At 49.0% G+C, this 13,458-nt stretch overlaps 1 protein-coding gene across 3 annotated transcripts in view; it reads left to right on the top strand.

Annotated features, from left to right (window-relative positions):
- The first annotated feature begins 368 nt into the window (after positions 1–368).
- CUL4A (cullin 4A) overlaps positions 369–13,458 on the top strand; it is a 45,923-nt gene continuing 32,833 nt past the window's right edge. For 2 of the 3 annotated variants that reach the window (XR_003791716.1, XM_029210059.1), the window contains exons 1-4: positions 369–577; positions 1,247–1,362; positions 10,961–11,064; positions 12,856–12,925. Coding sequence is in view for 1 of the 3 variants with exons in the window: in XM_029210059.1 (XP_029065892.1) it covers positions 424–577; positions 1,247–1,362; positions 10,961–11,064; positions 12,856–12,925 (444 nt within the window). In the remaining 2 variants the exon portion in view is untranslated. Of the gene's footprint in view, positions 578–1,246; positions 1,363–10,960; positions 11,065–12,855; positions 12,926–13,458 lie in introns of those variants that run through there. The other variant, XM_029210061.1, reaches the window with a different exon arrangement.

The raw sequence follows: 13,458 nt of genomic DNA, 5'->3' as shown, positions 1-13,458 counted from the left end.
CGCGCACGTTGGTTCCGGAGGCAGCGTGTGCGCGGGAGTGCGAGCCCCGGGCCGGTATGGCGGCGCGCCCGGGCTGAGGAAGGTCGGGGGCTGCGCTGCGACTCTGCCTCCCACACGAGGCCGCCTCGTCGGCGCCCCGGTGCCCGGGCCTGCTGGGCCCTCGACTGTTGCGGGTTCCACACGGACCGCGGCGGACGCGGACTGCGGCGCCCGCGAGCTCGGGGCTGGGTCGGGTCGGGGTCTGGAGTGCTCCTGAGGCCTGCGGCACCGGCTCTGGTCGGGCCGGGTCGGGCGACGGTTGGGCTGGGCCGGGTGGGGCTGAGGGAGCGCAGCGGAGGGAGGGCGAGGCCGGGCGGCGGAGACCGAGGCCGAGGCCGAGGCGGAGGCCGGGCGGGCGGCGGGCGGGGCGCTGCGGCCGCGGCCATGGCCGACGAGACCCCTCGGAAGGGCAGCTTCTCGGCGCTTGTCGGACACACCAACGGCCTCACCAAGCCCGCGTCTCTCGCCGCGGCCGCCGTCACCTCCAAGCCCGGGGCCGCCGGCGGCTCCAAGAAGCTCGTGATCAAGAATTTCCGAGGTGGGTGCGGGGCGGGCGGGGCGGGGGTCCCTCCCCTTGGCCGCTCGGGCTGCGACGTCGGCGGGGCGGCGCGGGCCAGCGGCGGCTTCCGCTTGGTCTGTATAGTTGGTCCAATGGCATTGAGTGACGCCAGGTAACTCAGGTGTCCCGGTTCGCACGGCCGAGCCGGACCGAGTAGCAGGACTGAAGCTTTTCGTGATGTAATTTAATTACTTGCTCCACTTCTCACCAGCTCTGTCGCTGTCACTGTCTCAAAGCAGGCGTCTTCGATGCAGACACACCAGTTACAAGCTTATTCTTCACCTTCCTCCCAGCTTGGAGTAGTTTCAGTCAACTTTAAATGTTGTAGAGAGCTTAACTATTCCACGTTTATACGTTTGTGAAACCCACTTGTTAAGTAAAGGAATACTGTTAAGATTTGTATGATTCCTACATGTGCTTATTCTAAGTATCAGTACTAGACGTATTTGTTTAGCCAAACGAAGATGGAATGGTTGCATAGTCTGTAACCCAAGAAATTTATAAATGTGGTACTTGTATTGGGAAAACCTAATTTTTGCGCTCCTTACCTGTGTGTCTTTTAAGGACTTTTTTTGTGGAATAGTTTTTTAAAGATGTGTGATTCTTAGCATGGATGCCGTTACCCACTGACTCCATCTGCATTTACAGACAGACCTAAATTGCCTGACAACTACACTCAGGACACCTGGCAGAAACTTCATGAAGCAGTGAGAGCCATACAGAGTAGTACGTCCATCAGATATAACCTGGAAGAGCTCTACCAGGTAAGGCTCCACATGTGCAGAAAGCAGAGCTCGTTAGAATTCTCACTGAGATGTAAGCGCGCAGTTTTCTTAGGGAGAACTTTTAGACCTGAGGGGGCCAGGGTCCGGTTTTTCACTTACCTGATTGTTTCTTATAGTGTCTAAATAGCACAATTATCCAACTCCTGTGAAATGTGACCCAGACGTGGATCTTGTGCTCCTCGGTGTTGTTTCAGAGTCAGTAATGAAGGGGATAATAGAAATCGACTCTTTGCCTGCAACAAGAACAGTAGGAGTTCGGTGGCAGCGTGTCCCAAGTCGAGGAGTGTTTTCCGTTTCTGGTGGTTGTGGGATTTTTATTTCATTTTCAGGCCTCAGCTGTCTAGAAGGGTATTTAAAGTTAACCCATTACAGGAGAGAAATGCCTTTCTAAGAGTCACATGACTTCTAATATTTTCCAAATATGCGGCAAACTTATTATAATTCTATTATGTTATATATGAAACTCTTATTACAGTTTGACATGTTAATGTGGATTTTCCCCTTTTCGTTGTGTTTTGTGATTAATTGTTGCAGTTAAAATGTGCAGACTGGTTTTGTTACATTTAATTTGAGATAACGATGTTCCTTTTCTAACACCAGAAGAAATGATCAAAAGTAGGTTTCACTTTTGGGATATTTCAGTTACACACAGACTGGTTTTCCTGATATCTTGTTTTTAAAGAATGACATTCGCTAACTGATCTAATATTATCTACATTTTAGGTAATATGATAGCACAATTTTTACTAAGAGACTTAAATTGTTTTCTGTTTACATAAGTGATTACATTTTTCTGTTTACATAAGTGAAAAATTATGGAAACTACAAAAAGTACAAAGGAGAAAATAAAAATCACCTATATTCCTACCACCCAAAGAAGACTACCATAGACAGTTAGATGGACACCTGTCCCTTCCTTGTCTTAAGTTTGTGTGAGGTTATTGTATTGTTTAATCGACTTAATTACGATGTAGAATATGTACTTCAACAAGTTTTAACAAATGTATCCAATTGTATAACCACCACACAATCAAGATACAGAATGTTTCTGTCACCCCGAAAAGTTCCCTGAGGCCCCTTTGCAGTGGGTCCTGTCCTGTGCCCTAACCCCCAGTCCTTGGCAGTCACTGATGTGCCTTGTGTCGGTATGTTTTGCCATCTTCAGAGTCTCATGTCAGTGGAACCGTGCAATTGTGCCTAGCTCCTTTCGCTTAGGGTAGGGCTTGTGAGTTGGGCACATGCATGCGTCGTGACAGTAATTCGTTTCTTTGTTGCTGAGTACTCTGGGGACCACCAATTAGTTATCCTGAGGTAATGGACGTCTGGGTGTCTAGTTTTGGGTTATGAATAAAGCTGCTGCAGACATTCATGGGTAAGTCTTTGTGTGGACAAAAATTCTCATTTCTCTCGGATGAACATCTAGAAGTACGTTCTCAGTAAAATGGAAAGTGTGTGTTTAACTTTACAAGACATTTCCTAACTTTTTCAAATGGCTTCACCGTGTTGCCTCTCTGCCAGTGGTATGTGAGCGTTCCAGCTGCTCCGTGTGCTTGCTGACATTGGGTATTGTCAGTCTTTTTAATTTTTGCTATTCTAGTAGGTGAGTAGTGGAATTTCCCTACGGTTTTAATTTGCATTTCCCTAACGATATTAGGTATCTTTTCTTGTGCCCGTTGCCATTCCATACACCTTCTTTAATGAAGTGTGTGTTCAGATCTTCTGCTTTTTTTTTATGGTGGTGTTTATTTTCTTATTATCGAGTGTTTGAGTTTATTACATGTTCTGAGCATGCATCCTATACCAGGTGTTTGCCTTGCAAATATGTTCTCCCAGTTTTCAGCTTGTCTTTTGATTCTCTTAACTATGGCTTTCAGAGAGCAGACGTTTTAAATTTTGATGAAGTCTTTGTATCAGTTTGGTCTTTTATGGATTGTGCTTTTAGTGTCTCTCTGAGAAGTCTTTGCCTAATCTAAGGTGGTAAAGATTCTCCCTTGTATTTCCTTCTTGCAGCGTTTTAGGTTTTACATTTAGGTCTGTTGTCTGTTTTGAGGTGAATTTTTGTATTTGCTGTGAGGTATAAATCCAAGTTCACTGTCTTCCCTGTGGAGGTCCAGTTGGTCCAGTGCCATGTGTTGAGGCGTCTGTCTTCTCCAGCAAACTGCCTTTGCTCCTGTGTCAGAAGTCCTTGTCCCTGTGAGTGTGGGTGTCCTAAGTCTCAAAGTCTGGAGCACTGGCCCTGCAGGTTTATCCTTTTTTGGGTAAACTTGTTTTGGGTATTCTAGGTCCATTATATTTCCATATGAATTTTAGAATCTCTTTGCCAATTTCTGCAAAGAAGCCTCCTAGGATTTTGGTTTGGATTATGTGTAATTGTAGGTGAGCGTGGGGAGAGCTGCTATCTTGACAACACTGAACCCCCCAGTTGACCACAAGGGACAGCTCTCGCTTAGTTAGGTCTCAGCAATGTTTTTTAGTTCCGCTGTGCGGGTCTTGTACATCTTTTGTGAAATTTATCCCTAAAGCATTTCATATTTTTATGGTATTGTAAAAGGTAGTATAAATTTTAATTTCTGGTTGTTGATAGTACATACAAATACAACTCACGTTTATACATTTATCTTGTACATTGCTGTCTTGCTAACCGCACTTATCTCTAGTAGCTTTTTCGTAGATCCCATTGGATTTTCTGTGTAGACAATCATGTCGCCTATACACAGAGATAACTTTACTTCTCCCTTTCTAATCTGCATGCCTTTTATTTCCTTTCTTGCCTCATTGAACTATATAGGACCTCTGGTGGTTAGTACGATGGTTAATAGAAACGGAAAAAGCAGACATCCTTGTTTTGTTCCTGGTCTTAGGGGAGAAAGCTTTCAGTCTTTCATCATTGAACACCATACGATGCTAGCTGTGGGTTTTTCAAAAATACCCATTATCAGGTTGAGGAAGTTCCTTTCTGTTCCTAGGTTGTTGAAAGTTTTTATCAGAAATACATGTTGGATTTTGACAAATTCTTCTGTGACTGTTGAGGTGGTCATGTGATTTTTGTTTTTTAGTTTGTTAATTACACGGATTGATTTTTTCATATGTTAAACCAGTCTTTCATTCTGGTATAAATCCTACTTGGTCATGATATATTATCTTTTCAATGTACTGTTCGACTCAGTTTCCTGACATTTTGTTAATTTTTGCATCTGTGATCACAAAGGATATTGTATTCTCGTGTAATGTCTGTGTCTGGTTTTAGTATCAGAGTAATGCTGGCCTCATAAAATGAGTTGGAAATATTCTCTTCTTTTCATTGTCTAGAAGACTTGTGTAGAATTGGTATTATTTCTTTTTTGTTTTTTTTTAAAATAAATTTATTTATTTTTGGCTGTGTTGGGTCTTCGTTGTGGTGCGCGGGCTTCTCATTGTGATGGCTTCTCTTGTTGTGGAGCACAGGCTCTAGGCGCGTGGGCTTCAGTAGTTGTGGCACTTGGGCTCAGTAGTTGTGGCTTGTGGGCTCTAGAGCACAGGCTCAGTAGTTGTGGCATGCGGGCTCAGTAGTTGTGGCTCATGGGCTCCAGAGCGCAGGCTCAGTAGTTGTGGTTCACGGGCTTAGTTGCTCTGCGGCACGTGGGATCTTCCCGGGCCAGGGCTCGAACCCGTGTTCCCTGCATTGGCAGGTAGATTCTTAACCACTGCACCACCAGGGAAGTCCAGAATTGGTATTATTTTTTCCTTAAATGTTTGAGGGAATTCCCCAGTGAAGCCATCTTGGCTTTCTTTGTGAAAAGATTTTCAACTACAAATGTCGTTAGTAGATACAGAACTATTCAGTTTATCCGTTTCTTTAAGTTCACTCATCTTCTGCGATGTCTAGTCTGCCATTAGTACCACCTGGTATAATTTTCACCTCTGCATTGTTTTCCTCTCTAGGTGTTCAATTTGAATCTTGTTTTGTATCTTCTCTTTGCTTAACTTTCTTTAACGTGTGGAGCACAGTTCCAGCTCTTTTGTGTCCTTGTCTGCTGGCTCTGTCAGTTCCAGGTTTGCTTTGACTGACTTTTCTCCCCAGTGCAGGTGGTTTTCCTGCTTCTTTCATGTTTGATAGCTTTGATTGGATGCCAGACATTGCGAATTTTGACTTGTGTGGTAGATGCTTTTGTTTTGTTTTTCGTCTTGTTTTGTTTTTTTTTGCTGTACACGGGCCTCTCACTGCTGTGGCCTCTCCCGCTGCGGAGCACAGGCTCCGGACCCGCAGGCTCAGTGGCCATGGCTCGCGGGGCCAGCCACTCCGCGGCATGTGGGATCCTCCCAGACCGGGGCACGAACCCACGTCCCCTGCATCGGCAGGCGGACTCTCAACCACTGTGCCACCAGGGAAGCCCTGTATTTCTCTGAATATTCTTGAGCTTTGTTCCAGACTCGGTTAAATTATTTAGAATCAGTTTGACCTTTTAGACTGTTGCCTTTAAGCGTTGCTAGGCAGGACTAGAGCAGTGTTTCGTTCAGGGCTAATTGCCCTGCTGCTGAGACAAACCTTCCTGAATCCTCTGCCCGGCGTCCTGCTGTGTTCCTGCCTGGCTGGTGGGAAGTGTGTGAGCACCAGAGCCCAGGGTCTCTAAACTTTCGGCGGTTCCTTCCCTCACCTCGGCGATCTCCTCCCACATACGTGCTGGACAGCGCTCTGCTGAGCACTCGAACTGGACCCTGAGGTCCCCTGCCCTCGGGGCCTTCGCCCTGCAGACTTAGGCCTCAGCCCAGGACGACTGCTGTGTGGCCTGGACGCTGGATGCCAGAAGCCAGAGTGGCTGGTGCTTGTCTGTCTCCTGTCTGCCAAGGCCACGGCCTCTCAGAGCCCAGTGTGCAGTGCTTCGGAAGCTGCTGCTTCGTTTACTACTTCAGCGAAGGCTGAGTCCGCTTCCTCTACTTCGTCTGGACCCGGAGCAAGAGTCCCACCGAGTGCCCAGACTCAGAGGCTTTTGCTTTAGTGAAATATTGTGTCTTCCAGCGAGGCTTCATTATTGCTCTTTCCCTGGAGATTTGACTGTCTGGTATCAATTGCCCATCATTTTTCTTAGTAGAATGACTTTGCTGGACCTTTTACCCAGGATGTGTTTCATAATAGTCACCATAGATATTATTGTAAACAGTGTTTCCAGATGCCCTGGGTATCGTGGGTGTCGGTGTGGGTGTATGTGAGACCCTGAGGGCTAGGGCTGCTTACCCCCAAAGTGGCACCACTCATTCCAGGGCACATCTCAGGAGGGCATGTGGGGGGCAGTGGATGGGCTTTGTTGGACGCAGGTGTGCGGGCGGGTGCCTGGCCACTCAGAAGTTCCAGCAAGTCTAAGTACATCTCTGCAGAGTGAGTCGCTCACATCTTGTGGAGCGAATGGGGTGGAGATAGTAAGTGATGTCGCGGTGAAACTATCCTGGTCTCCAGTAGAGTGGACAGTGCACTGGACCTGGTGTTTCAGAATAAAGCCTGAGTTTCTGCTGAGGTGGTGTGGTATATAATTTGCCAAAGAATCTTATGTGCAAGTAACAGCTCTCACCAAAGCTGGAAAAGTTTTTTTTTGTTTGTTTTTGAGGAGGTTTTCAGGATTATTTGAGGGAGAACCTCTTGTTTTGATGTTGATCAGTTTCCCAAAAGTGGGGTCTGGCATCTCCCCGTGCCAGGTCTGAGGAGGCCTCGGTGGAGGGAAAGGTCACCTCCAGCCTGTCTGCACAGCCTGCCTGCAGTCTCTTGCTTTGTTTTTGTTTGGTAGAAAGGGGTGTTCAGATTACGTGAAAAAGCCGTAGTAGTTACACATCGTGCTGAGAGTCATTCTCTTCTTGTAATGCGAGGAGGAGGAGATGTTGAGTGCATCCATCTTTTCTGAACTTAGATCTGAAATCTCAACTTGCTGAAGAAAGCGTATCTTGTGTGTCTTAGGTCTGTATGTTTTAGTCCTACTTGTCTCAATGAGACAACAGAAAACTGAAGACTGCATTTCGGGAATGGTTTCGGGGAAGGCTAGGTGTTGATTTCAGACTAGTTTTTTGTTTGTTTTGGTTTTGGTTTTTTTTTATTACTGAAGAACAGTTGATTTCCAATGCTGTGGCAATCTCTACTGTACAGCAGTGACTCAGTTACACACATAGAGACATTCTTTTTTAAATATGCTTTTCCATTACCATTTGTCCCAAGAGATGGGATACAGTTCCCTGTGTTATACAGTAGGACCTTGTTGTTTATCCATTGTAAATGTGGTAGTTTGCATCTACCAACCCCAAACTCACAGTGCATACCTCTCCCTCCCCCCTCCCCCTCAGCAACCACAAGTCTGATCTCTATGGATTTCAGACTAGTTTTGATGCACAGAATCAAACCTGTCACAGAGAACTTGCGCTTGAGAAAAGCTGTGCTGCTGACCTTGAGTCACGGGGTAGATGTCTCCAGGAAACCCTGTGCCTGGTGAGAGCTCCGTGAAGGAGAATGGAGTGGAGTCAGGTCCTGATGGATTAATAGGGTGGTTGAAAGTGATGCAAGTGGCTGAGGAAGCCCAGAAAATGGGAAACAAGTGGACACTTTATTTGATGGACCAATTTGAGAATGTAAATTAATCAAGAGTGAATTCAATGCGTAAGTTATTCAGAAACAGAGAATATTCAGGTTCAAATATCTTAGGCCTAATAGGAAGGACTTTGTTAATTCAGCGGCTTTGGTCACTCAGCGAAATCAGTCATTTGTAGGAGGGCATCACGTCCGGCATTCACAATGGGGGCCGGGAGGGTGGATGTCTTCCTGGGACACCGCCCCCCCTTCATTCTTCGTCCCACGCTCAGGACCAAGTCCTTGTCTCCTTTTTACGTTGCCCTTTCCTCGTTTCCTGTGGGTGGGATCCGCAGCGTCCTGGTGGCGGCTTCTGTGTGGTGTGCTTGTTGCGTTTACACAGGCCTGCCACCGAGTAGGGTGACCTGGGGCCTGGCTCCTCAGGAGAGTCCACAGGGGCGTGGTTCCCCGGGGGTGGGGGTGGGGGTTTGCTTTTCATTTTTCCCCTTCATTTACCTAAGTAACTCAGAGTACTTGCCCGCTCTTTCCCCTACGATTTCTCACTCTGAAACATCCCACTCTGCTCTGACGTCAGCTGTCGCCTTAGCTACTGGCACCCAAAGTGCATAGTTGTAGGTGCCGCTTGGCTGTTTTGCTCCCTTAAGGCCCTGGCGGGGGATCCGCACTGAGGGGAGCGCCCTCGCAGGCATGGGTGTTTTGCTGGGACACTCGTCTGTCCTGAGGCAGATAAGCGTGTGTAGAGCGGACGTGGTGGCAGGGCTGGGAGGCTGGGACGAGCGGGTGTTTCCCCTCGACTACACTGGTGTGAGGAAAACCTCTGTGTCCCAGTGCTAGGAGGGCCCAGGTCCTGCCGCTCCCCACTTCCAGTGCCTGGATCCAGAGGTGTGCCCAGTACCAGTGCCGGTACCAGTGCCCGGTACCAGTGCCCGGTACCAGTGCCGGTACCAGTGCCCGGTACCAGTGCCGGTACCAGTGCCGGTACCAGTGCCCGGTACCAGTGCCGGTACCAGTGCCGGTACCGGTCACGTGAGGTGCTTCGTACACCACGAGGAGGCATTTCTAAGCGTCCAAGTGTGACTGAATCTCCTGGACGTGTTCTGGGGAGGGCCTCCTGTGTTGGGCCGCTCCTGCAGCCCCGAAGAGCCCACGGCATCCCTGCCCCCCACCCCCCACCGCAGGGAGCAAGCTGGTGACAAGGTGCCTGTAACATGAAGACGCCAGCGGTGACTCAGCAAAGACCCAAGAGGTGACGGCGCCCCCAGCACGCCTGGGTGCCCCAGGGCTTGGCTGGTGGTTTTAAGGGGCCTCCAGATTCTCAGAAAAGAAATCTCAGTGGGCTTCACGTAAATAGTAAGCATGTGCTCAACAGGACATATATATACGAGGGAGAGTTGGCTCTAGTATTCAACCAAAAAAGTCACAACTGGGAAGAGATTGTTTTGAGGACATTGACACCTGGTTCATGAATCGAAGCATTCAGAAAATGGTTCTAAGATGTCCTTTGATGAAGGACACGTACCACTAAGCTTATCTTGATTTTTACCAAAGAAAAATGTTTTCTTTGTATATTATATTAAAAATTTACTTGGTAATAATTGTTTGTAATGATTAACTACTGGTGCAAAGGCCTTTGTTAGGAGGTTATCTTGGTTTGTTTTTTTTAAGAGAGAAAGAGACAGTGGATCTTGGACTGAATTATGAAAACATGAAGCTTTGGGGAAAGGAATTGAAGGATGTAAAAACAAAATGTGGTTGGGAATCCCTTGTTCTAAGTAAGGCAGAATGTAAGGGAAAGGTATTTTTATTCTTTTAATTATTGTCATTAGTCCATATTCTCTTTGACCTTTTTGGGGTTTTTTTTGCGTTACGCGGGCCTCTCACTGTTGTGGCCTCTCCCGGTGCGGAGCACAGGCTCCAGACACGCAGGCTCAGCGGCCATGGCTCACGGGCCCAGCCGCTCTGCGGCATGTGGGATCTTCCCAGACCAGGGCACGAACCCGCGTCCCCTGCATCGGCAGGTGGACTCTCAACCACTGCGCCACCAGGGAAGCCCTCTCTTTGACCTTTATAAATATGCATGTGTTTTGTGTATTATATATTTCTTTACATAATTCTTTTCTTAACATCCATAAAAATTTAAGTTACCCTTTTTTCCCCTCGGGAATATAGTATTTGAGTTAAGATTCCAAAGTGTCTCTGTTCTGTGTGTCCCCCATGTATTGTAAAGTAGGCAGTAGAAAAACTACATTCCTGTTTATAACATTTTGTATTTGGATTGAATCAGATGCTGATTTTGTACATGAGATTTGAAAGACGATTTTATTAGAACTGGTACGAATATACAAGCATTATTCCTTTGATGTGGATCAAAACAGCTAATGAAAAATACTTCTGCCTCAAACCTTGTTTCTTCATTAATTTGAGGCAGATTTGGCCCGTGCTCCTTCAGCTTATTTGGGACAGAATCATCAAACTCATGAGCGTGAAAGGAACTGGAATCCTGTCGTTCTCCCCCCTCTGGAGGGTGGCCACCAGGGTCCGGAGCAGGGATTTCCGGCTCTGGTTTCACGTTGGCGATCGTCAGGGTCAACTCACACACCTTCCCGTGGCTCCACCTCAGACTAAGGAGTCATCCAGACACAGGCCCGGGGGCTCAAGCTGCTTTTGAGTCCTCGGGGGATGGTGTGCAGCCAGCTTGAGGGGCTGTTGAAGAGGGAAGCTTGCGAGTATCTATCGTGAGCAGCCCAGCCTGGGGCGGGCCCACCTGGGGCCTGGGTGTCCTGGGGCTGCCAGCGCGGCACCGTCCCATCTGCGCTCCAGGTTCACTGTTGTTAGGGACCATTTTTGCCAAACTTCTACTGGATTCCGGTGTTGCAGCGATAATTGCCCTTGACCATGATAACTTATTTGTGGATTACGTAAGTGTGGGCATGGCTTTGTGTTACGATTCGAGCTGTTTTTACAGATAGGTTGCTTTTAAAGAACAAATTTGTCTTTCACAGTGAATAACTCATTTATCCCTTTTGTTTTCAGGCTGTTGAAAATCTTTGTTCTCACAAAGTTTCCCCAGTGCTCTACCAGCAGCTGCGCCAGGTCTGTGAAGGCCACGTCCAAGCACAAATCCTTCAGTTTAGAGAATATCCTTTTTTTGGCTTGTGAAGTTCCTATTTATTACCTAAATCTTTTGAAACTGAACATTAATAGGATAAAGAACTAATGAGTATCCTTAATATTAAAGCAGAAGCTTTATAGAGACAAAACCTTACGCTTGTGTCATATAACCCAGCGTAGCAGATGTTTTTGCTGGAGTTTTCACTGTTTAAATTACTTGGCTGATCTGATTGAAGTCAGTGTCCGTTTCTCTAGTGCATTTGGAAGCGTTTAGGAAGAGTCTGAAAAACACCTTAAGGTTGGAGTGCTGCGGTTCTTTATTCTTGTTTTTTAAAGATCTGTGTTAGTTTTCTGTGATTATAACCAATTCCCACAGAGTTGGCCGCGTGAACCAACCCCGGCCTGTTGGCCCGCGCTCTGCAGGTCGGCTCGCGCTGGGCTCAGGGGCTCTCGGCTCTGGGCCTCGCCAGCCCAGATCACGCCGGACCTTTGGTCCCGACGAAGCCTTGCCCCGGGTAGGGCCGCACCTGGCCGCAGCCCCCAGGCCTCCCAGCGCCTCAGGTTGGCTGGTGTGGGCTTGACCCTGTGCAGCCTTGCTGGCCCCCGCTGGCCACGGAGACCGGTCAGGGCGCCGCCACGTGATGAGCGCCTCAGCTCAGCACTGGGCACCGGAGCTGCCGGGCCGCTGCCGACGTGGCACCTGCCTACGTATGCTTACGACGCAGACTTTTTCAGACTGTTCGCGGAAGGTCTGATACCATGGGCCATTGTAGTTGTGAGCAGTTGTAACGGTTCTTCCAGAATTACTTGTTAACCCTTCAACTATTTGGTCTTTGCTGTGACTCGCTCTGTTTCTGAGTTAGGAGCGGACCCTCGAGAAAATGAGTGAGGCGCTTGGTTGGGACCCCTGTGGCTGTGGTCAGTGGGCCCCCAGCGCCTTCCGATTTCACACGCCAGAAACGGGCTGCTGTGAGTTGCCACCTCTCTCTGTGCTCGGAATGTTGCATGGAACCTTGCAGCCGTGCCGAGCCGCGCGCCTGCTGCACCTCGGCCAAGGGGCCGCACTGAGGGGTGCCCCCATGTCTGGTGCCGTGGAGCTGAGACAGGCTGGAGCAGGGCTGAGGCCCGGGAGGCCGGGTCCTTGCCTCCGCCAGCTGCCTGCGCACCCGTCCAAAGGGAGTAACGGTGCGCCGTGCGGCTGGGTGTGAGGGTGCTGTGTGGGCCGTAGGCAGTGTAGACGTTGTGACCGTGGGGCTTCGATTAACCTGTGCACGCAGTGCCCGGGTGCTTGGCGAGGTTTTCCCTAGGATCCCGCACCAGGTGTCTTTTGCTGTAAACAGCGTCCCGAAAGTCAGGTCGTGCACATGGTGCACGGATGAGACGTGACGTACATCTCTGTGCGACCAGAAGTGACCATTGGCCCTCAGCCGTTGTCCTCCGTCTGCCCGTCCCCCGGTGCTGTTCATAGTGGCTGGCTTCCTCGCCTCTGGGACAGCATCTCCAGAGCTGCCCTTTGGGGCGGGGCCTTTAGTCCACCCCCCATCCCACGAAGCCTCAACGGGCAGTGGGGTGAAAGGGAAACGGGGAGGGGCAGGAAGAGATGGAGGCGGGGGAGTGCAGGCAGGTTCATCACAGGTAGGCAGGGAGACACGGAGGCTGGAAACCACCTGTGTGGCTTCTGAGCTTCTGCCCTTTCGGTATTCTGATCACTAAGCAACATGCCCGACTCGGAGGTGAGGAGAGCGGAAAGTAAGGGGTAAACATTGCAACAAGTAAATTGGCCGGTGTTTCTGAAGTTTTCCTTAGCAGGTCTGCACAGACTCGCTAGATAGTGTTTTATTTTTAAAGAAGATTAACACATGCTGGCAGGATCACTGCAGACAAATGGTAAGCCTGCTAACATGCTCCCTGAGTGGGCCTCAGTGCACACGCCCTCTTGGGTCTTTTCCTCCAGCCTCTGGCTCAGCTGGACGGAAGGCAGATCTGAGTAGCTGGGAGTCTGTGCCCCCTTTGCATCCAGCTGTGTTGTTTGTTTTCTTTTTAACCAAAGCGTGGCCCCATCCATCTTCCCTCAACCCCCAAGGAAGGCAGGGCCCGGTTGGGAGCTGGGATGGGGAGTTTTGTTCAGGTCAGGTGCTGCCATCCAGCTCCGACCGAGCTGGACAGTGGCTGGAGAAGAGTGGGGACGGCCTGCTCTTCTGGGGTGGGGCTGGCTGTGAGCTTGGCCTTCGGGCCGACCGCACAGGTGACTCGTGCCTGTGATTCCCCGTGGGTCTCTGAAGTTTTCCTTGATCTCAGTTTATGCCTGAGAATCAAGCCTGTATCCCAGGAGTTTACTGTAACTAGACAACCAGGCTTAGATTTAGTAGATATATTGACTCTAATTTGACTTTATATATATGAGTTTTCAGGGTGACCTG

The sequence above is a fragment of the Monodon monoceros genome, unplaced genomic scaffold (genome assembly GCF_005190385.1).
Source record: "Monodon monoceros isolate NGI ecotype Baffin Bay Population unplaced genomic scaffold, NGI_Narwhal_1 Super_Scaffold_8, whole genome shotgun sequence".
Classification (NCBI taxonomy): Eukaryota; Metazoa; Chordata; class Mammalia; order Artiodactyla; family Monodontidae; genus Monodon; species Monodon monoceros.
The sequence above is the reverse complement of the archived record's forward strand: the minus strand, read 5'-3'. Positions and strand labels throughout refer to the sequence as shown.